General features: G+C 41.2%; 1 protein-coding gene across 1 annotated transcript in view; it reads right to left on the minus strand.

Moving 5' to 3' along the window:
- LOC136588664 (fer-1-like protein 4) overlaps positions 1 to 23,249 on the minus strand; it is a 123,755-nt gene that overhangs the window by 10,430 nt on the left and 90,076 nt on the right. The window contains exons 29-42 of the mRNA XM_066588059.1: positions 22,207 to 22,375; positions 19,748 to 19,845; positions 19,284 to 19,409; positions 18,124 to 18,172; positions 17,089 to 17,186; positions 15,025 to 15,156; positions 14,837 to 14,947; positions 10,901 to 11,028; positions 8,787 to 8,957; positions 7,627 to 7,781; positions 5,143 to 5,321; positions 2,833 to 2,918; positions 1,661 to 1,759; positions 78 to 319 (exon numbers count right to left, since the gene is read on the minus strand). Of these exons, the coding sequence (XP_066444156.1) occupies positions 78 to 319; positions 1,661 to 1,759; positions 2,833 to 2,918; positions 5,143 to 5,321; positions 7,627 to 7,781; positions 8,787 to 8,957; positions 10,901 to 11,028; positions 14,837 to 14,947; positions 15,025 to 15,156; positions 17,089 to 17,186; positions 18,124 to 18,172; positions 19,284 to 19,409; positions 19,748 to 19,845; positions 22,207 to 22,375 (1,843 nt within the window). The remainder of the gene's footprint in view (positions 1 to 77; positions 320 to 1,660; positions 1,760 to 2,832; positions 2,919 to 5,142; positions 5,322 to 7,626; positions 7,782 to 8,786; positions 8,958 to 10,900; positions 11,029 to 14,836; positions 14,948 to 15,024; positions 15,157 to 17,088; positions 17,187 to 18,123; positions 18,173 to 19,283; positions 19,410 to 19,747; positions 19,846 to 22,206; positions 22,376 to 23,249) is intronic.

Raw genomic sequence — 23,249 nt, forward strand, 5'->3', positions numbered from 1 at the left:
TATGAAAAATTACTAAAATGAATTTCCATGGACAACAAAACTGGGTTATCTGTTAAAAAATAAAAAAAGCAACATACCTAAGAAGTCATTGGCAGATATGCGATCGTAATCCCAGACTTGGAGGGCAAGCACAGCTGGCTCTCTGAATTCTGACTCTTCTAAAGAGAAGATAGACTCTTTCTTTTTGTATGTGATCTCTTTCTCAGTGGGAAGGTAGTCGAACTGGTAGACAAACCTCCAGTTGAAATTCCCTTCACCGGTGAGGGAATTAAAATGTACATCAGTCTCCTGCTTGTCGCCGTCTAAGCCTCTTATCCACCTATAAAAGAGAAGTTTTTATTAGAACCTATCGGATATAGTAATAAATAACTGTGCAGAGACTCATTAGATAGAGCCGCTGCCTTGTGTTGCCCTGCTGTTGTTGCACTGGAATATAATGGCTGGCCATACACATTAGATGTGGAGCAAGCAAACCTGCATATTTTAGAGAGACTAGACAATTATGTAATGGAGGCTTCCTAATTATGGCCAGGCGATAAAATTGGGCTGATTTTTGCTAAATCTGATCGAGTCATCCCAACCCAACATTTAACAAAAATCGCTAGAAAATTGTTTTAAAAATAAAAGGTAGAGAAGTGTGTGATTTTTTTTTTTTTTTTTTTTTTTTTTTTTCCATAAATGTGGCTCAGCTGTTAACACTGTTGCCTTTCAGTGCTGTGGTCATAGGCTCAAATTCATTTAAGGATGACATCTGTATGGACTTCGAAAAACTCCATTCAAATGTTGCTCTTGGTTGGATTTGAACCTGAAACTCCAGCACTGCAAAGCCGAAGTGCTCAAAACTAAGCCACCACATTTGCTCTGGACAAGAGGAAGAGAAGAATAAATACATAGAGAATATAAAAACCTCATCCAGATGAGATATTTTATTTTATATATTTCCCCACATTCATGGAGGAACACGCACACATCACACCCCTCTAGGGAAGCAATTTTTTAGTCCCATTAGTTTTAATGGGAGTCTGAATCAGCTGTGCCAATTCACTATTTTTTGAAAATAGTGTCAATAATCACTGAACACTACTTCCTAAATCTCCCCTACTTGAGGGAAATAAGGATCGGAAGTTGGATTTCAATTGCTCAATTTTTTTGTTCTCGGGGAGATCAGCTGCTCGAGCAGTGGCTTTCCCCCTGTCCACATTCAGAACATAAGCCCCTTCCAGCTGCAATTAGCACCTAAAAGGTTCATTATTTGCAAAAATAATGTTAATACCGAATGGGATTTAATCTGCAAAAAAAAGTTGGACAACTTTTTTTTTTAAGTGGCCTTGTAAGGGGTCGGAAAATATTTTAAATGCAATCATTTTTAAGATGCAAATATATAGTTAGAACAGCAGACTTAGAACTCTCCAGTCCATGGTGTTGCTTAACTACTTGACTTCAGTGAAAAGAGGATACTCATTGACAATACAGCCTTTTCACAGAGGCTGTGAAAGCAGCAGGCAGCATAGTTTTCTGTATTTAAAGTGCCACTGTAAGATGAACTAGATTAATGAGGTAGACAGACAAATGTGAACTTTCAAGTTGGATACTTAATGGCAGCTATTTTATAATACTGTAGCCAAAAAAATTCGGAAGTGAATGGAAACACAGCACTTACCCTTTCACGTAGATATCACTTGAAGGCTCCCCGGTAAATGGATTGACATCATCTAGAATTACATTATCGGTATTCCAAATAATAACACGTAGTTCGTAACTAGAAAAAACGGTCCAGAGTTAAATGAAACTAATAGATAAGACAAACATTCTAGAATAGTTTTATATAAGGATTCTACACAAAACACATCTTTATGTATTCATCTTTAAGAAGATTTTTGGCCCTATAAGAATTGGCTATTAGGGTGACCATACACATTAGATAGTTGGTCACCGTACAGTTATCTCACCCGACACTCCCATACACATGCACGTTTCGCATGTCTGCTCTGAATATAGAGAGGGGAGAAAGCTGCCATCAGAGTGTCTTATCTCCTCGAAAGAATTAGCCAATTAAGATTCAACCAACCAGCCAGCCAATGTTCATGCCAGCCGATGTTTTGACGCGGACAAAAAAGATATAGGTCTTGCCCTATCTTTCGGCAGTGATGAGCTGTCTGATCCCATAGGCTATAGGAGCTGCTGGCAAAGGGAGGGGGAGGGAGTTTAGCAGCTGCTTTATTGTATTTAGAAGATTTATGCCGACCGAAGGAATTCTGGGCTGCGGCATCTATACCGCGCACCCTGCTGTATGAATGGACAAGAAAACGTGAGTTTTGGCCGCGACTTGGTGCACGTTTTTCACCCTGTCCGAAAAATGAATTTCCCATCTGAAAGAGGTCTTAATATGAAACATTGTTGCATGGGGACCCCCTCTCTTTATATAGTGTTGCAAGTTTAATGCCAAGATCTGATCCTATTATTTGTGGAAGAACGTACTCGGTAAGGGCGATTTCACAATCGAGCACAGCGATTTTCGAGTACTTCACTACTCGGGTGAAAAGTACTCGGGTGCGCTGTGGGTGAGCGGGGTGTTGCAGAGGGGAGTATGGGGGAGAGGGAGAGAGAGAGGGCTCCCCCCCTGTTCCCTGCTGCTACCCCCCACTCCCCTCTGCAACCCCCCGCCCCACAGTGCACCCGAGTACTTTTCACCCGAGTAGTGAAGTACTCGAAAATCGCGGTGCTCGATTGCGAAATCGCCCTTACCGAGTACGTTCGCTTATCTCTAATAATGAGACTATTTTTTTTTTCAATCCATCAAAATATCAAATGCAAACTATTTGCCATATTTACCTAACCGGTTCACGTGGTTTGATGTTTACAGGTGGTGGGGCAGGAACATCGTTTGGGAACATGTCAATCCACATGTGAAGAGACCCCTAGAAAATCCAGAATGTTATCTTTTAAAGGGAACCTGTCATGGTGCTAACTACGTTTAACTAGTTATGGTGCTTATCGTTTAGGTGATGTTGAACCCGAGGAGCCTCTTTTCATACTTCCCGTCACCCGTTCCTGTGGTGTCCCCTGCAACACCAGCACACGCATAGCAAGCTTGACTCTTTTAAAAATGATGTGCATGCATTCCCAGCCATCTCTTTTTGAGTCCTCACAGCCTTCTGAAGAGAGTCAATCCGGTTGTGCATGTGTTGACTTTGCCAGTGGACACTACAGCAACGGGAGATGTGAGTATGAAAAGAGGCCCCCTGGACTCCACATCACCTAAACTTTAAGCACCATAGCTTACAGTGGGGAAAAAAAGTATTTAGTCAGATACCAATTGTACAAGTTCTCCCACTTAAAAAGATGAGAAGCCTGTAATTGACATCATAGGTAGACCTCAACTATGAGAGACAACATGAGAAAACACATCCAGAAAATCACATTGTCTGATTTTTAACAAATTTATTTGCAAATTATGGTGGAAAATAAGTATTTGGTCACCTACAGACAAGCAAGATTTCTGGGTCTCACAGACCTGTAACTTCTTCTTTAAGAGGCTCCTCTGTTCTCCACTCATTACCTGTAGTAATGGCACCTGTTTGAACTTGTTATCAGTATTAAAGACACCTGTCCACAACCTCAAGCAGTCACACTCCAAACTCCACTATGGTGAAGACCAAAGAGCTGTCGAAGGACACCAGAAACAAAATTGTAGCCCTGCACCAGACTGGAAAGACTGAATCTGCAATAGGCAAGCAGCTTGGTGTGAAGAAATCAACTGTGGGAGCAATCATTAGAAAATGGAAGCGATACAAGACCACTGATAATCTCCCTCGATCTGGGGCTCCACACAAGATCTCACCCCGTGGGGTCAAAATGATCACAATAACAGTGAGCAAAAATCCCAGAACCACATGGGGTAACGTAGTGAATGACCTGCAGAGAGCTGGGACCAACGTAACAAAGGCTATCATCATTAACACACTACGCCGCCAGGGACTCAGATCCTGCAGTGCCAGACGTGTCCCCCTGCTTAAGCCAGTACATGTCCGGGGCCGACTGAAGTTTGCTAGAGAGCATTTGGATTATCCAGAAAAGTATTGGGAGAATGTCATATGGTCAGATGAAACCAAAGTAGAACTGTTTGGCAGAAACACAACTCTTCGTGTTTGGAGAAGAAAGAATGCTGAGTTGCATCCAACGAACACCATACCTACTGCAAAGCATGGGGGTGGCAACATCATGCTTTGGGGCTGTTTCTCTGCAAAGGGATCAGGACAACTGATCCGTATACATGAAAGAATGAATGGGGCCATGTATTGTGAGATTTTGAGTGCAAACCTCCTTCCATCAGCAAGGGCACTGAAGATGAAACGTGGCTGGGTCTTTCAGCAGGACAATGATCCCAAGCACACCGCCAGGGCAACGAAGGAGTGGCTTCGTAAGAAGCAGTTCAAGGTCCTGGAGTGGCCTAGCCAGTCTCCAAATCTCAACCCAATAAAAAACCTTTGGAGGGAGTTGAAAGTCCGTGTTGCCCAGCGACAGTCCCAAAACATCACTGCTCTTGAGGAGATCTGCATGGAGGAATGGGCCAACATACCAGCAACAGTGTGTGCCAACCTTGTGAGGACTTACAGAAACCGTTTGACCTCTGTCATTGCCAATAAAGGATATATAACAAAATATTGAGATGAACTTTTGTTATTGACCAAATACTTATTTTCCACCATAATTGGCAAATAAATTTGTTAAAAATCAGACAATGTGATTTTCTGGATGTGTTTTCTCATGTTGTCTCTCATAGTTGAGGTCTACCTATGACGTCAATTACAGGCCTCCCTCATCTATTTAAGTGGGAGAACTTGTACAATTGGTATATGACTAAATACTTTTTTTTTCCACTGTAGTTTACGGTGCTTATAGTTCATGACCGCTTTCCTTTATCTCTGCGTCTATACAGAGAACTTGGAGATCTGTATCAGAAAATAAAGCTCCGACTGCTTTAAAGATATATGAAGAAATTACTTGGCACAGAATTTTGTACCTAAAAATGACACGATGATAAAAGATGGAGATTCACTTTGTTGGTACACTGTCATTATATTTTCAATATTGTCACCTAAATCATCCGACAAACACTTAGTTTGGATGCAATTTAATTACCTGTCCCAAGCCCGGGTTTTCTGGGTTGTACAAGGTTCTCACTTCTACATGTTCTGGAACGAGTGTGGTGCCGTACTGAGGCATCTCATCCCAATGCTGAAGGACATGAAGCGCTTTATGTTCATCATAACCTGAAAGCATCTCATCTTCTTCTCTGTTCTTATCTCTTTGGAAGGCCTCTGAAAACCATACATTAAAAATGTACACAATGTGGGAAATTTATTAAGATTAGATCCAAGATAAAGTGGATGAGCTTGCCATAGCAAGGAGACGAGTCAGTGTTTTTATTCTCTAAATGGGATTGGAAAAATTAAATACTGCAATCTGGCTGGTTTTATCAATGCCGTCCCATTTTGTCTATGCATTAGATTTCAAAGATATTGTTTTTGCAATCTCTAAACCAAATCAAATTACACGGCGGTTAGCACATTGCTGACCAGTTATTATGTAGGTATAACAGGGAAAGAAGTATCTGCACACTGAAGAATAATGCACCACCATTCTGCAGGGCCATGCAAGATGTACAGTACATCTAAGATCATATTTCCCTTCCAAATAAAGAAGAAATATACTCTATAGACTTTTAATAATAAAAAGCCACATTTTTGGCATGCGATGCCGTGTTTATTCCTCTGCATAGCGCAGCATCCATTGTAATTGACAAACTTTCAATGTGTTCATTATTTCCATTGAATAGTCTTGCAATCTTTTTCAGTACTCAGGGCTGCTATTGCTCTCCATATAGCAAACAGAGGGTAGGAAAACAGAGGTAAAAGCACCCAGTGAGGAATGCTAGGAGATTGCAGCTCCTAAAGGGGTTATCCAACCTTTAAAAACTAATGACCTATCCTTAGGATTGGATGTCAATATCTGATCGGTGATGGTCTAGAGCTCAGGATCCCCACTGATCAGCTTATTGGAAGCGCTGGGGTGCGAGTGCTGCAGCCTTTTCAACCTGTTTGCACTCACAATACCGTACTATTTACAGCAATGATTCGGAGTAGTAATGACCCCTATAAATAATACGGCATTATGAGTAGGAACATTGAAGAGGCTGCAGCTCTCGTACCTGTGCCTCGACCCCTTCAATCAGCTGGTCGGCGGGGAACCTGAGTCCTGCAGCCAGCCAACTACAACCGGGAAGTGGAACCTGGTAGACATCTTTCTTTATTAACCTGGTCCACATGACCACGCCTTGGGCGTAGTTGAATGCCTCTTTCTTGTCACTGCAGAAGGTCCCTTGAGTGTCATCTGTCGGAAATCCCCTGACACTGCAAAGGGTTCCTTTGGTGTCAACTGTTGGGCATTCCATAACAAACCCTTCCTCTCTTCCCTTCAATATCTTCTGTGGTGTGTCCACTAATTGGCCGATAAGGAGGTGTATATCCTAGCCAGCCAATCAGCCATAACTGTTGTGTATGTATTATTTATTCCGACCACGCCCTCATATAGGTATTTTTAAAGGCTGGATAATCCCTTTAAGCCTGCAGAATTGTGAATTCACCTCTAGACTATAATACAGACTGTAATTCAGGATAAAGTTGAGTAAAGTAGTCAACATTTAATTGTGGGGTTGTGTCATGTATGAAATACATCTGCTATCGATGGATTGATTGGGGTCTGACTACTTGGACACCCACCAATTCCAAGAGTTGTCACTCCTTTCATTTCAAAGGGACCACTAGAGATGGCAAAGTTCAAGTGCCTAGCTCTCCCCAGCAGTCCCATTGAAGTGCATGTCCCCAGCTGTCCCATTGAAGTGAATGGAGCAGTGGTGAGCAATGCATGTATGACTGAAGCTGCCATCACTTAAAGACAAGCCGAAGCCTAATTCTCAGGATCGGTGTGGGTCCCAGCAGTTGGACCCCCATTAATCTGAGATAATCTCTTTAATTGAATGTATAACTTGTAAAGGGGTGTTCTAAATTGACAAACACAAATAAAATTGAGGCAATGATGTGTCTTTTATGCATAATTTTCTTAAAGCACAGAGTAGTAGATGCTTGGAGCAAACTTCCAACTAATGTGGTTGAAAATTCAACAGTAAGTGAATCTAGTATGTCTGAGATAAGCATCTGTCTACCATTGGAGGGAAATACTAAGGAAATAATATAATAGTACAGTAGCTGGATACATGGTCTCTTTCTGCCATCAATCTTCTATGTTTCTGTTAATTGCCATGCTATCGGCTTTATACCCTAGATCAGAGGTGTAACTTGAAGCTCCTGGGCCCCAATGTAAAATCTGTAACAGGGCCCCCAACTAGAATGTTTTATTTATAGTACTGGGCTCCCTATATGGAGAAGAGGCCTTATGGGCCCCCTAAGGCTCCTGGGCCTAGGTGCAACCGCATCCCCTGTATGCCCTATAGTTATGCCAGTGCCCTAGATATATGTACATGGTTTGTATTGAGTGCTGTAATTTCTGCATGTTTACATAGACACACTATCACAATAGCTGGAAATCCCTTTTTTATTCTCTTACCATCCGGAAATGCCTCACTGGGAATCTTAAAGATCTTGTTATTTACTTTCACCTCCTCTCTTCTATATTCTGGGGCTGGTAGGTCATGCTTCTTACATAATGAGCTTAGAATCTGTGAAGGTTTGAAGGCATCTCTCCATTCATTATAACCCTCCCTGTAGGATAAAAATAATTTACTTTATATATGCTATTTTACATTTCATACATAATGTATATTCTAAAATATTTTCTATGTTTTACGTTCCTTTTTATTGAACTCTTGTGTATTACAATAAATGGGAAAAGTCTTAGCCAAAATATAAAATGAAGATTTTAGACTGAAGAAGAACAAAACCGTAATAAGGTGACTTATAGACAAGTGGCCAGCATAAGCCATAGACAGTAGATTTATGTAATAAACTTAACAGACCATAAGTATACTGAAAACAGTACAAGTCCACATGTAGGGAGGGTCAACAGTAAAACAGTGGCCTGTCTATGGCCAAAAATGTATAGTTGAGAAAAAGGATGGGGGGTAGTCTTTCAAGACTGGGAATGACCTGCTTGGGGTCAAGAAAGAAAAAACGTTTCTGAGAGTAAACTCAAAGGCCAGTTTCACATTTGCAGTAAAATTGCACGATTTTTGTATGATGCAAGAGTGAGTAAAAACGCAGAATTTTAAAAAATCTTCTGATACATTAAATGATATGTTAAATGGCACAATTGAAAAATAGAACTTCTGCGATAAAAAAACAAGCCCTCATGCAGATGTCACCCAAAAAACCTAAGAGTTATGATTTTTCTGAACTCAAGGATACCAGAACTGCAGAATGTGACCTGGACTCAAGTGCATGAATGACTTTTGCTCATGAAAGAGTTAAGTTGTAATTACAAAAAAAAAAAAACTCAGAAGGAGGGAAATCAATTTTCCCTTGAAGAGACATATGTAATTTTCCTTTGTCCATATTATCAAGTTTTAAAATGTGATATGCCCCAGTCCCCCTGTATAAGCATATACTGGGTGTCTCAGATTTGTAAATGATGTCTGCACTGGATCAAAAGCTGGCATAATAAGGATAAGAGGACCCAGCAGATTGACATCAATGGGTGTTGGAACCACAAATGTAAAGGCATTATAAACTTCACAAAGTTTGATGTCATTTTTTCTCTGTTACACTTACACATCGTATTGTAGCGCTATTCCGCAGTTCGGCCGGTGTTTACTATAGAAACGATTTTCTAGGTCCAACTTGGTCTCGCCAATCAAATCATCTGACCCAACAAGGTCATGATCAAACACAGAGATTGTTAGTTCTGACTCTACAGGGAATGAGATGGTTGTTTCAAACACTCTGTATGAAACAAAAAGTAGAAAAGCTAGTAAGTAGACTCCCATAGCACATTGTTATATAGTGAGAAACAAGATAATGCATAACAGAAATAGGAAACTTAGATATTAGAAATAAAATACAATTCTAGAAAATAGGAATTCTTTGGAGGAAATAGGAATCCTTTGTTTCAGACCATCTAATGAATCAGTTTTTCTAGTGGCATCTTAAATGAGGCTGTTACCATTTTGCACACAGAGAGCATCATCTATATATTCTATTTGTGACTCGACCCAAAAGAATTCTTTCTAGCAGCAAGTGCTTGGATCCAAATAGACTGAATTTATGAATAGATGAGTGAGTGCTGCCTCTGAATGGCTGAGCACTGTGACCAATCAGAGGCAGCCCATTCAGCAGGCGGGGATTTTAAATCCCCGCCTGCTGAATACTACTGAAAGCAGTTCAGGAGAGGATCCGGGTGGACAAGGCTGAGCCCTAGCAGCTGCAAAAAGGTGAGTGTGTGTGTGTGTGTGTGTATGTATGTGTGTATGTATGTGTGTGTGTATGTATGTGTGTATGTATGTGTATATATATATATATATATATATATATATATATATATATATATATATATACACATATATAAATATTTTTTATTTTTTTTTAACTTTTTTGGGATGGTTTTCAGGTAAGGGCTTATATTTGAAGCCCTTCACCGAAAATTAATACAGCGATTGCCGGCAGCCCATTGCTTTCAATGGAGCCGGATGTATTACTGGCTCCATTGAATTTAATGGGAGAACATCATTCTCCTCTGCCACAGCTATGACAGCTGTGGCAGAGGAGAACGATCTTTAGTATATGTTTGCCGCCGGCCCCATTGAGCGCACATACACGAACACCGATTTGCGCAGAACACAGTTACATGCGTTCTGCGAATCGTTGTCATATAATTTTCCGCCCAACCGCATAAAAAATCGGACATGTGACTGCTCCCATTGCAAAGCATTGGGTATATATAGATGCAAATCGCACACGCATCTGCAAATCGGGCGAAAAAACGCCCATGTGACTAAGCCCTTAAGTGGGGTGGTCTGCTAGACTTACCTTCCCTGTCATTCCCCTGGTGTCAGTGGTGAAAGCTGCCACGGCAATGCTGTTAAGTAGTCCATTTATTGTAAAATTAGAACAGATGGACTACTTAGCAGTGCCACTGAATGCATTAAGTGTAATTTTAGCACTCGCATCAGGGGAATGACAGGGAGGCAAGTATAACCCTTACACCCCCAGACTCAGCGAGTCACCTATTTTCAGCCCATAAGATTAGCCTGTAGGGCTAAAAGCATGTGACAGATTCCCTTTAACTATGATGACCTATCCTCAAGACAGAATATTAATAGTTGGCCAGCAAGAATCCGCTGCCCAGAAATCTGGCAAATTGGCTGATTGAAGTGACAGCGCCACACAGGTAAGTGCTGTGGCTACTAAATTCCATACGAGACACAGCACCATACGTTGCATGGCAGTTGTGCCTGGTATAACAGCTCATTCCCATTCACTTGAGTGCAGACAGCTGATCGGCAGCGATCCCAAGTGGTGGTCCCCAGCAATCAACTGTGAGAATAGGTCATCAATAGTTTAGTTCTGGAAAACTACTTTATGATATACTATATATTTTTGCCCATGGCATTGTAAAACTGTCATCTGTTATTGCTATAGAAGAAAGCTTATAAAAACAATTTATTTCTTAGCCATGACGATGAATTTACTCAACCAAATTACACCACAGGTCTTCTGGTCCTTGCTGTGTCTCTCTTGTATTACTTGATTCATATTTCAAGAAATTATTAAATGTATCCATGACCTGTTGTAATATATGATGATGATCTCATGTGCTAAATGCATTTCCCAATCATTGTCCAGAATTAAATTGAATTTGGTAGAACCTTCAATTAAGAGTTACTTACTCTCCAAACACTGGGTTTAGCTGCTTGGGAATATATCTGTCTTTGCTGTCCTTTGTCTGTTGTCCCACATTTACTACGACATATGGATCTGCCTTCCCATTTGGATCAGAAGGGGATAAGTTTGTTGCCTATAGTGAAATATTGAATGTGTATTATACGCAGGAACATCATCCTTAAAAAAGTGAGGATTATAATATCTGAAAAAGACCGATTTGCACAGTACAGTTAAGTCCAGTGACTCACAAGCGACATCTTCATTCACTTTCCCCTTTTTTTCTTCATCTGATCCAGACACTGGCGTAACTATAGGGGATGCGGTTGCACCCAGGCCCAGGAGCCCTATGGGGCCCATAAGGCCTCTCTTCTCCATATAGTGAGAAATATAGTTGGGGGCCCTGTTACAGGTTTTGCATTGGGCCCCAGGAGCTTCAAGTTATGCCTCTGCATTAGGGGGTTAAGAGAAGTTGGGGGGCCCCAAGATAAACTTTTGCACCCAGGCCTATGAGCCTTTAGCTATGCCCCTGGACCCAGATAACCTTAATGAGTTTGTCCCATCCATGACTTATCTGTTGTGAGTGATCGAACCCAGGACTCCTGTACTTCAGTCAGGAGCTCTCCCTGTTGAGCCATCCAGCCCTTTGGACAGCTCCCCTGCATTACCTTAGCCTTGTTCCCAGATCCTGCAATCCAGTCTCTGTTCTAGCTCCTCCCTGGTCCTGATTAGGATAACTATAAAAGCCTGACTCTGCCACTTCACAAGTGTGTGATTATTGTGCTACACAACCATAGTCAAGCTCCACAACCAGCCTACTCCTCTACAAACGAATGAAAACTTCTTGTTACCGACCACTGGCATTCCTCCTGAATAGGTTACCCACCTCCTCGCTTATACTGCAAACCAAGATCTCCTGTAACCGACCACTGGCATTCCTCCTGACAACGTTACCCACCTCCTCCCTTCTACTGCGAACTGAGATCCACTGTTGCTGACTCCTGGCTCTCCCCTGACTACTCCCTTGATCTGCACGTCTACTATACCACTACTATACTAGCGACTCCAACCTAGTGCCTGAAATGCTACATCTGTACAGAGTTTGCTGTCTAGATATTTTTGACTTCTCTCTTTTCCAAAACTCTTCCAACCCATTCCCCATCCTCTGCACATACTTCCCATTCCGATGTCCTTTTACTAGTACTATCCTGCTACTTCATCTATCAATGGGAACTTTTCATCAGGATCATGCTGCCTAAACCACAGACAACATAAAACCATGACAGATATGCATGCACATTGCCCCATGTATGTGTTGTTTTGAAATGCTGTGGCAATAAACACACTTTGAAATTTGCCTGTTTGACTTGGGAAAAGATTTCTCAAGTTAAAAAGACAAGCTGCGCCAGCTTTCCCCATCTGCAGAATATTGACAGACAGCTCTCTCCTTATCCACAAGCAGGTGGAAAGCTGTCAGTCAACATGCTGCAGCTGGGGAGAGCGAGATGCAGCCTGCCTCCTTGACTCAAGTGCTTCATTCCTGAGGCAAAGAAGCAAACTTTAAACTCTGTTTCTATGCCCTAGTATTTCAGAACATCACATACATGGGTGCAATGTGCATAACTGTCCCATGTTCATGCTGCCCGTAATTCAGTACAATATCCTGTTTAATGCCCTCATATAGTAATGTTGCTCTCTAGGTAAGCCCCAGGGCTGTAAAAATGGCACTTTAGTTCCCCTACATAGTGATAGTACCCCCTAAGTAAGCTTATTCTAGATTGGTTCCATCTCTCACACAGACTGGTCTTGATAACCCTTTTTTTCACACAGACTGCTTCAGTTACACAAACTGCTCCCCATGATATCTTCTTACACAGGCTGCTCCTCATGGTCCCCTCTCATACACAGACTGTTTTCCATAGCCCCTCTCATATAGACTGTTCTCTATAACATCCTCTGCTGCACAGACAGCTCCCCATGTCCCCCCGCTCATGAAGACTGCTTCCTATGCCCCCACCCCACACACACACAGACTGCTTCCCGTGCCCCCTCTTACATAGTCTTACATCCCACTGTAGCAGAAAACTACACTGCTCAGCTTTCTGCCTCTTCTATGCCCCTAGATGAGTGTAGAAGGAAGATATATGGTGGATCCTAAACATAGGATATGTGTTTGTCCCGAATGACTCAAATCTAGGAAGGACAGTGGCTTTCACATGACTTAATAACTGGGTAGGAGCAATTATGTATGTCCAGTAACAGACTCTGCTTCATATTAGTTTTGGTTTTGCATCATTTAGTTTGCACGCTGTTTACAAGTGGGACCTCTGTGTTTTTGTCTCCTGGTTTGATTGTTTATTTTGATTATTTGTCTTTTAACTTGTTTTTTTACCAGCAGAATAGCTTGGTGCTATATAGAAATAAATTAATATGATGGATCCAGGAGACAGATCAGTAGCTGCTGGATCAATGGAGATTGTATTAAAGACAATGTATCACCTATATTTTTTTACTAATTAAACCACATAGTGAAACATTTTCCACTTTTATAATCTATTTTTTATTTTATGATTGTAGTTTTTTTTCATTCTATGATCTGTACACGACTATGGAGGATGGTCATCTTGCCTGAGCTACATTTCACAGCACTTAAGGCCCATTTTCACTGGTACTCATCCCTGCATATACTCGCTCCTGTGCTGTTATACAGGAGCAAGTATCGCTGGCTCTTTGACAGAGTGGCCAGCAGGAGGTTGGGACGGTTGGAGTAGAGTTCACTCCTCGCTCTCCTCTGCCTCTGTCCATTCACTTAACACAGCAGTGGTTCAGTACTGAACGGCCGCTGTGTTAAGTGAATGGAGAAGTGCGGGGGAGAGCGAGGATTGAAATCTCCTCTAGCATCCCTGCCTCCCTGCTGAGAGATCTAGCGATACTCGCTCCTGTGCAGCAGCATGGGAGCGAGTACACACAGGAACGAGTGTCGGGCATCGTTTGCCTGACATTCGTCCAGTGTAAATGGGCCTTTAGAGATATGTTTCACAGCAGCTTCATTGGCTTTTCACACAATGGACAAGAGCTGACCCATTGACTTGTATGGGAGACTGTTCTAGCCATGTTCTGTTACCATTGCAGGGGTCATTGTGCCAGGAGGGGAAGTAGATAACACAACCAGGGGCGTAACTATAGAGGATGCAGGGGATGCGGTTGCACCCGGGCCCAGGAGCCTTAGGGGGCCCATAAGGCCTGTCTTCTCCATATAGGGAGCCCAGTACTATGAATAAAGCATTATAGTTGGGGGCCCTGTTACACGTTTTGCATTGGGGCCCAGGAGCTTCAAGTTACGCCTCTGAACACAACTTACACCCATTGAAGGATGGACCCTGTGTTAACTATATGTAGTTGTTTATCTTTCACTGTAATCCTGCCTGTGGTAATAGTGAGATGACTGCTGCAAAGTTTTTTTTTCTACAGATCAGGAAGTATCAGCCTATTATTAGGCTCTGTGGTCAGTGTGACAAATGCAGAATTTTAAGACTTTTTACAAAATATAAATAATGATCAGAAATTAAAAAGAAAAAAATCCCCACAAATTACAAAAAAATATATGTTTAACATAAAAAATGCATTTATAGAAAAGGTCACTATCTGATTACACATCACTTTAACGCACTGGATCAACATGGGATCATATTGAATTGCTATTAAAGTACAATAACTTTTTAAAAGAACCTTTGATTTCCAACAGAAATAAGGAAAGTAAAGATTTTACCACCATTCTTAAGCTTTTTAAATGCATGACTGATTACTTATGGTTACATGAAATGCATGGTGAGGCAGTTGTATAGTTTGTAGTGTCATATTAACAATCATTGTACAAATTGCTAATGTGTAGCTGTTTATCATGAGGAAACTGACGGTTTACAGAAAACCTAACTATTACTCACTTTGACAATGTAAATTCTCACAAGTAATTTCACTGGCCGGTTCCTCGGCACCCCCTCCATTATCTTAAACTCCTCAGTGGCCTCACTTGAAGGATAGATGTAGAAGGAACCCTAGAAAACAAATTTATGAAGTTAAAGAGATCTTCTATTCCCAAACCAGTAATGCATAGACTAACAATAAAAAGTACCTTGTACTTTCCCATAAGGTTATCTTCGTCATTGCCATCTTCATCATCCATTACTTTGCCCCGATGCAGAGGAAATACATACAACCAATCTTCAAACTTGTCAAATTCATTTTCAAGTTCTCCTGCATAAATCTGTTGGAAAGTAGCTCAGTTATTCTGAACTGGCAAATCAGAGTTTACAAATTGGAATTTCCAAAAATTTAATTTTTGGCAAACTTTTAAGTATTTAAAGAGGCCCTCCGATTCACAGTAAATAATTCGTTATACATGCTGAATATGTGGTTAACATATGTGGTGTCTTCCTTCTTAATGTTGCTGCATTGGTTCATCCAATTCCAGTTCCCTCTGTACAGAGTGCTTTGGTAGTCTGAGACACTCCCCCTGCTTTCAGATGGACTAGCTTTAATGACCTCAACATTGTGTCTATCCTGTATTAGGCAAGGTAAAAGGTAAAGTCCCCTGGTGCAAGCACTGAGTCATGACTGACTCATAGGCTGACGTCACATTGGGACGTTTTCTTGGCAGACTATTTTTGCAGGGTGGTTTGCAATTGCCTTCTCCAGTCATCTTTACCCTCCAGCAAGCTGTGTACTCATTTTACCGACCTCAGAAGGATGAATCTCTTCACTCCCCGCTTGGCTCAGGTAGCCGGAAGGTCACTGATAGGACCTCCCACTGGACTTCTGAGCTCAGCATGAGCAGAAATTGAAATAAAATACAAGTTCTACTGAATCTTTCCCCATAAAACTATAAATCAATCTGCTTAGCTTCTCCTGCTCTATAACGATGCCTACAGCTTGAACTGCATGTTAAATGTGACCGGTTCTTTTAAAATTGGATAAAAATCAAGAATGGTTCTAAAACTGCTGCTCTTCTGCAAGCCCTTAATATTATATAGCTGCTTATCAGCATTCAAGTGACGTCAATACAATAGAAAAACTATACTTCAATAGGATTTTGTACCATAAACTTTTTTACAACTATGCCATAAATGCCTGATTGGTGTTGGCCCCATCTCTGCAACTCCCACCTATTAAGAGAATCAGCATCTCCTCACTCCCTGTTTCACCAGGCAAGGTGATTGTTGACCCCAATTGTCCTGATTGGATCCCCACCTGTAAGATATTGGTGGAGCATTCTGTGGATATATCTTAATTATTTAAGGTGGGAAATCTACTTTGATTAATCTTTATCCACAACATGCAACCTCTATGTTTTGAAGCCAAATAATGGAATTCGCCATTGGAGATAAACCAATATATCTATGGAAATAAACAAGTTATTTTCTGAAAAGTAAGTTGTTTTTTTTTAACTATAATGCTTGGCTATCTCAATGAACTGTGAATGGACCACCTTTGACATGATTTCTATAGGTTATAGCGGTTGGAACCTCAGCGATCATACAGCATTTTGGCGGAATAACCCCTTTAATGTAAACTAATACCTTTATCACCACTTTCAGTCCCATTGCCTCATGATTAGAGATGATCGAGCACGCTCGGATAAGGCAGTTACTCGAGCGAGCATCGCTCTTCTCGAGTAACTGCATTCTTGTCTGAGCAGGCTCGGGGGGGGGGGGGAAGAGTGAGAGAGATTCCTCTTTCCCCCCTGCTACCCACCGCCGCTCCTGCTCACCCCCGCCGCACGCCCGAGCCTGCTCGGACGAGAATGCAATGCTCGCTCAAGTAACTGCCTTATCCGAGCGTGCTCGCTCATCTCTACTCATGATCTTTTGTTTTGTGGGAAAAAGAATTAAAAAAAAATGTTACAAAGAGCAGTTTCTCTCTAGGTCCTGCATACTGATCATACATCAGACACTGCTACTCCTTATAAAATTACTTGCCCTCTTTGGTCTGTGCACACTTTGGCATCTTTGCATAGATGCACCTTGCTCTATATGTTCATGGCACTGGATGCATACACTGGACATATAGATACTGCTATATCAGCCTGTTAGTATATCCAAAAGCGGAGATAACAAATGTTTCTGTTGTGGCCAAATTTCATTAATGCTTGATCTTTTTAAAATAGCTACCATATCTGTGTGTCATAATGCAAACGTACCTTTAAAGTGGAAATGACTTTCCTCTTTGGTTTAACAATCTCGATCTCCACTATTTCTTCCTCACCAGCAACATCTAAGGCGTTGATATTGATTGTCTCTAAAAATAAGATTCATTATACTTAGTAAGATATTGTGCAAATTACAGGACATCCTTTCATTTGTCCATATCCAGACATGAGTCAATACGACTAAGCTTGCAGTACCATTTCGAGCCAATGCATACGGTATGGAGCTGTGCTAATCTTGGTGCACTGCAATTACGACAAACAGCTGATCGGCAGGGGAACTGGGTGTTGGATCCCCACTGATCTGATATAGATGACCTATCTTCAAGGGATTGCACCAGAATTAGCTTTTATTAAGTTTCCCTCATCCTCCTCATTGCTGGCTCACTTCGAGGAGGAGACTTAATGGAGCGGATGTCACTTATGTGTGGTGCCACTTTTTTAATTTACGGTAGGATTGCCGGAGATAGCCGAGTACAAGCTCTTGGCTCTTTCCATCAGCCTGATTAAAGAGAATGGATCAGTGGCTGTACATGTGCGGCCATCGATCCATTCAATGTGATGTCATTGTGGGTGGGAGAAGCATCCCTACTAGAGATGAGCGAGGGACAATCGAGCATTGTCCTTAGTGAGTATCTCCCCGCTCAGAAGAAAAGGTTCGGCTGCCGGCGGGGGTGACAGGTGAGTTGCGGCAGTGAGCGGGGGGGGGGGGGGGGGGGGAGAAGGAGAGAGTTAGCGTAGCGAGTATGCTCGCTCATCTCTAATCCCTACAATAATGAGAAGAGGGAGACACAGGTCCCCCAATCTCGGGATCAGTGGGGGTCTCAGCAGTAATCCTATGGATAGATGATAAAAGTTCTGGTGGAAAACCATCAATAATAAAATGTCCTCTATACTCCTTTTACATAAAAACAGAATAGCTTTTTGGCAGTGTGTTTAGTGCTATTTATTCCTTCTTGTCATTTTAGTGTTTCTTCACAGGTATGTGTCACTGCTTGCCAAGACCAATTAGATTACATTGATGTTTACCTCCACCTTCCTCATTTTCACCTTCTTCATCCTCATCAGCAGCATCCATCTACAATTAAATAAAAGTTGTATATTAATAGTAATATAGATAAACTGCAAAAGGGGCACTAGAAGATCTTCTGTATAAGCATAAACAAGAGCATCTTTTCTAGACCTAGGACTATTGTCCATGGAGCACACGCTATAGTATATTCCATCGTACTGTATGACGCATGAGAAACCTATATAATAAATTATAGAGACCTTTTATATGGGGCAGAATATTTCGCACCAAAATGATAATTGCAGATTTTGATGCAAAATTGCCAGCAGAATTCTGCTACTTTTAATTCTGCATCAAAATCTCCACATTAGCAGTGCAGATTTGGGTATTTTGGTGTTGAATATGCTAGAGAATATTCCATGCTGTATGAAAGGTCCCATATGAGTGACCCAGGAGAGTGGAACGGCATCAGTAACGGCACACATAGCATGCAAAGAGCAGTGGGAGATGAGCGAGAAAAGGGGAGTCATTTTGTTATTGTCTTCTGTGATGTCTGAAAGGGCTGGAACTATGTTCACTATGGAATCTGATCTACAGACCAATGCAAAATCTACAACAAGACCTCCCAGCTACCATGTGTCATTTATAAAACTAGTGCCTTCTTTTGTGACAGAGAGGTCTTTGGGCTTCATCAGGCTCCAGGTGCGGCTGCCACCTCTTCCCCCCACTACTACTATGCCCCATCCCAAAGATGTTTTGACAGCAAACTCAGCAGTCTTCAGGAGAAATTGCTATAACGGTCTGGGCTGAATAGAGAAGAAAAGTGAGCCAGTAGATTAAAAATATAGTCTGACTGTATCTGTTTCTTTTAGGTGTTTAAATCTCATTTATTAGAGAGTAAGGTGGCTTTTATTGATTCTGGGGTTTGCGGGGGGGGGAGGTGCAATTTGCCTAACCTGTCTAGGGCTCCAAATCACCTTGTCCTGGTCCTAAGTTGCATACTTCACTGTTGACTCGTCACGGTTTTGCTTTTAAATCATATTCATGAACTCTATTGAGGCTGTGCCCTGTCCACTTCTCAGAACCTAGGCTCTCGTCATATATAAAATCTTTTTTAAAGATAGTAATTATTTTCTTCATCCCTAAATGTAGTTATAATGAAGTGGTAGGCACATACATTATCTGCTATTTCCCTTAGAGATTCATAGTATTTTGACCACCAGTCCAGCTCTTCAGGGTCCGGTCGTTCTTCCTCTAGTTCTTCATCTTTTGTAACTGTTTTTCCCAAGCTCTTTAACGGGTTCTGAAATATACAGCTGTAATTAGCATATAATACATAATATACATCTCCTCCCTGCTCACTCCCGCAACTCGCCTCTCCTTCCCCGCCGGCACCCGAATCTTTAGAGATGAGCGGGCAGATACTCGCATAAGGCACGACTCGCTCGGGTAGTTTGCCTTAGTGAGTATGCTCACTCATCTCTAGTTTTTGTCAATTACATGTCATTTTATTTATGTTTTATTTGTCCTTAGGTCAAGTGCTGTGGAATATGCTGGTGCTATATAAATAAAAATTCTGATTATATGTCTTTGTATCAATTATATACAGAACTATAACATAATCTGGAGGTCCTATATTACCTTTACTAGGTTAAGAGGGTTGAATTTGCCATCATTATCATCCTGCACCACATTGATAATCGCTGCTGGGGCACTCAACCGAGGAAAGAATTTTTTTTCTGCAAAAACACAAAATGCATTTTTTCATATTTCTTGAAATGGTTACCGAATTTTGAGACATCTTGTGAATGCTAGCCAATATGATTAACAAAATTGCAAATCACTTCATTTACCTAAAATTACATTTTTGCGTTAAGGCACATTTAGACACGATTATGGTTCAAAAGATGTCTTTTTTTGAGCGTTAATTGTTGTGTGCAAGGTGATCGCTCAAACGTTGAGCAATCACTTTGTGCTCCGAGCGGGGGATGCAGAAGACAAGCAGGGCCGCTTGTCTTCTGCATCCAGCTGTTCTCTGCTCGGAGCGCCCGGCTATTATACAGCCGAGCGCTCAAAACGGGGTATGCAGAACATAGCTGGACCACTGTGTTCTTCATACCCCGGCTGTTCATGGAGCGCTCAGCTGGTATACAGCAGTGCGCTTCGTGCGGAGTTTTAGCGGGATACAGCTAAAACAATAATATCAGTTGTATCCCACTGTAAATTACTGATGAGGCTGATCGTTGTCTTTCAGCATGCTGTAAGACAACGATTAGCAACTGCTTAACGAAAACTGCACAATGTCAGCGCAGTTACATACAATGATTATCGCTCAAAAGATAGCTTTTGAGCAAAATTTGAGCGATTAATTGTGGTCTAAATGAGCCTTTAAAAAATCTCTCAAAAATACTGGTAATTAGGGGTCTCCCTTAGTTTTAATTTGCTGTAAACTGCCTGTTAAGTAGAGTCTATCTCTTGTAACAGAGATAACACTGAAGTGTAGGAGAGTGTTGTCTCATGCTGCCCATAGAGACATCATAACAGCAGTTTCCACCCACCAGCCCAGAGACAACTGAAAATCAGACAAACAGTCTGCATAGGAAGAAATGCAGCATATAAGTAATATTATGATGAGAACTAGTGTTAGTCCTCATATCCACAGACATGGAAATGTATTCTGAAAAGTTAGCTGAAGGTGTGGGTAAGCTATAAAGTCGATATAATCCAAATTAAAAATTCTTTAGCGATTACTCATGTGTAAAACTAAACTAGGAGCATTGCTGCAGGCTTTATAATAAGTCTCTTATATTGCTGAACATTTTAATTAAAGCAGTGATGATTCACAATTTTCATACGAGGATCATGTAAAAAGTATTGGCAACTATGTTTTTATTTGCACAGAATATACTGTGCACCAATATTCCCCTGCCTTGTCCTGAACCCACTTCTAGATTTCTAAATTCTCACTGTTATCAATGGTCCTCAGAAAGCGCTCTACAGCAACCGCAATTTCTTCCCTCATTTTGAAACCGCATCCATGCAGGAGTTCCGTCATCTTTTGGAACAAGTCAAAGTCACACGGACTCCTGTCTGGAGAGTAAGGGGGATGCTCCAACACCTCCAAAACCTTTGAAACAGTTGGTAATACTTGGTGTTCATAGTAACCTAAGGAGGGACATTGTGCGACAGTATCACACCCTCATAGTGATAAGCTACACTAAGCATTCATGGTTTGCTGCTTTATTGAACTTCTTAAGCCGAAATATATCTTGGTGCCTCCACTTAGCAGACTGCTGTTTCAATTCAGGAATGCAACTCCGTGCCCATGTTTCCTCAATTGTGATAAGGAGAATCTTTTATGAGACGTATTCTTTCATATCGAGCCAGATGGGATGCAGACTCTTCCATTCGGTGCCAAGCTTGAACCTTGGAAAGGCTTGTGGAACCCATCTGCTAGCGACTTTTTGCATTTTCAGGTGTACTGCAAGAATTGTATTCACAGATTTGGATGAAATGTTTATTTCCACAGCCAAATCTTCACATATCCATTGTTGGTGGTCTTCTTCCAGCAGCAGGCAGAATTAAACAATGTGAGATTCATCCGTAGCCATCATAGGCCTGTCTGTTCTGATCTTTTATTCAAAACTTTCACGTCCTTCCTTAAACACCACAACCCACCTCGCCACGCGCCGATATGGCAGTTCCTGTTTGCCACGTGTTGCTCGAAGTCCTTTGTGACACTTTTGTGAGTTCCTACCACTAGCAACCTGAATTTTCATGAAAAATCTGAGAATATTATCTTGTAGGGAAGTATTTAGTGAGGTGGCAACATTTGACAGGTGCTGAGACCTTCCGGTTGGCAGAAGAAGTATGAACGCTACTATAGATAATCATGACCTCTATTTTCGTATGACACACATTTTCTCAGAATTTGCTATATCGCAAATGTAGCAAGATGCTGCCAACAATTTTTACATAACCCTCGCTTATGGACACATGATTTTTTTCAAGAGAATTAAAAAACGCTTAAGCCATAAAAATATAAGTTATTCTAAGCCAAGTGTCATATTTTTAGGTTTTCACGGCAATGCAAATCTTACGCTTGGGTTTATCTTCGGCTTCTTCACACATCTCTTCCAGTTCCTTTGGCGCAAACTTCATAAGATCAGACACTATTGCAGAGCCAACCACGACAGAGCGGCCAAATGCTCGTTTTTCCATCACAAAGATACTCAGTGGTGGGTGAAGATACACTTGTTCTGGAAGCAACTGGGATTGCATTCATAGTATTTATTTAGTTTTTACAGAATTGAAGGATTTATTAGAGAGCTACACAACAAATCTCTTACAGATACGTATATGTACTGGCCAATAGAATATAATTAAAATATGTTTCCTGGAATGTGCATTACTGGAAGCATTCAGGATTTCAACATCTGTGGTATCAATAGTTTTTTTTTGTTAATTTAGACTTCCTATTAGAATTTTATAAATGGAAATTGATGAATGTAAAAAAACAAGAGTTTTCGTTCCCATTTTTTACACTACATTCAATGAGTCTGCCAGAAAAATCTCCCAAAATATATGCCAAATGTTGGTGTCTATACAGTTACATGTCCACTTCACTTTTTGACTCCCATAGTAAAAAAAGAAAAATCTGAATTGGAAAGCATTGATAGCTGCAGTGTCCAACCAGGAGACCGTGCACATGTCAATTAAAGCGCTTCCACAGCTCATTGGACATAGAGAGAGCGCATCGGAGGAAGAAGCGCTACCCAAGAACACTCGTGGCAACAGGAAGCTGGGAATACAAGTTGATTTTATCGGCACTGCACATAATGACATCTGTCACATAGGTATTCCTGTGCCATGCTCTAAGCTATTAGCAGTTCTGCATCAGCAAAACTGTTGACGGACTCCCTTTAAAATAATAGACAGATGAGTAGAAAAGCAGACAGATGGATAGATAGACCAAGACAGATGGAAAGATGAATGGAGGAATATCAGGATTTACTGTACAACACATTACATTATTAACTGATGTTTGCCTTCCAAATCCAATCGGAAAAAACATTTATTGCCTTTTCGTACATTGGACTCAATCTATATGATCTAAGAGATTTATAAAAAAATTTTGTTCCAC

The sequence above is a fragment of the Eleutherodactylus coqui genome, chromosome 13 (assembly GCF_035609145.1).
Source record: "Eleutherodactylus coqui strain aEleCoq1 chromosome 13, aEleCoq1.hap1, whole genome shotgun sequence".
Classification (NCBI taxonomy): domain Eukaryota; kingdom Metazoa; phylum Chordata; class Amphibia; order Anura; family Eleutherodactylidae; genus Eleutherodactylus; species Eleutherodactylus coqui.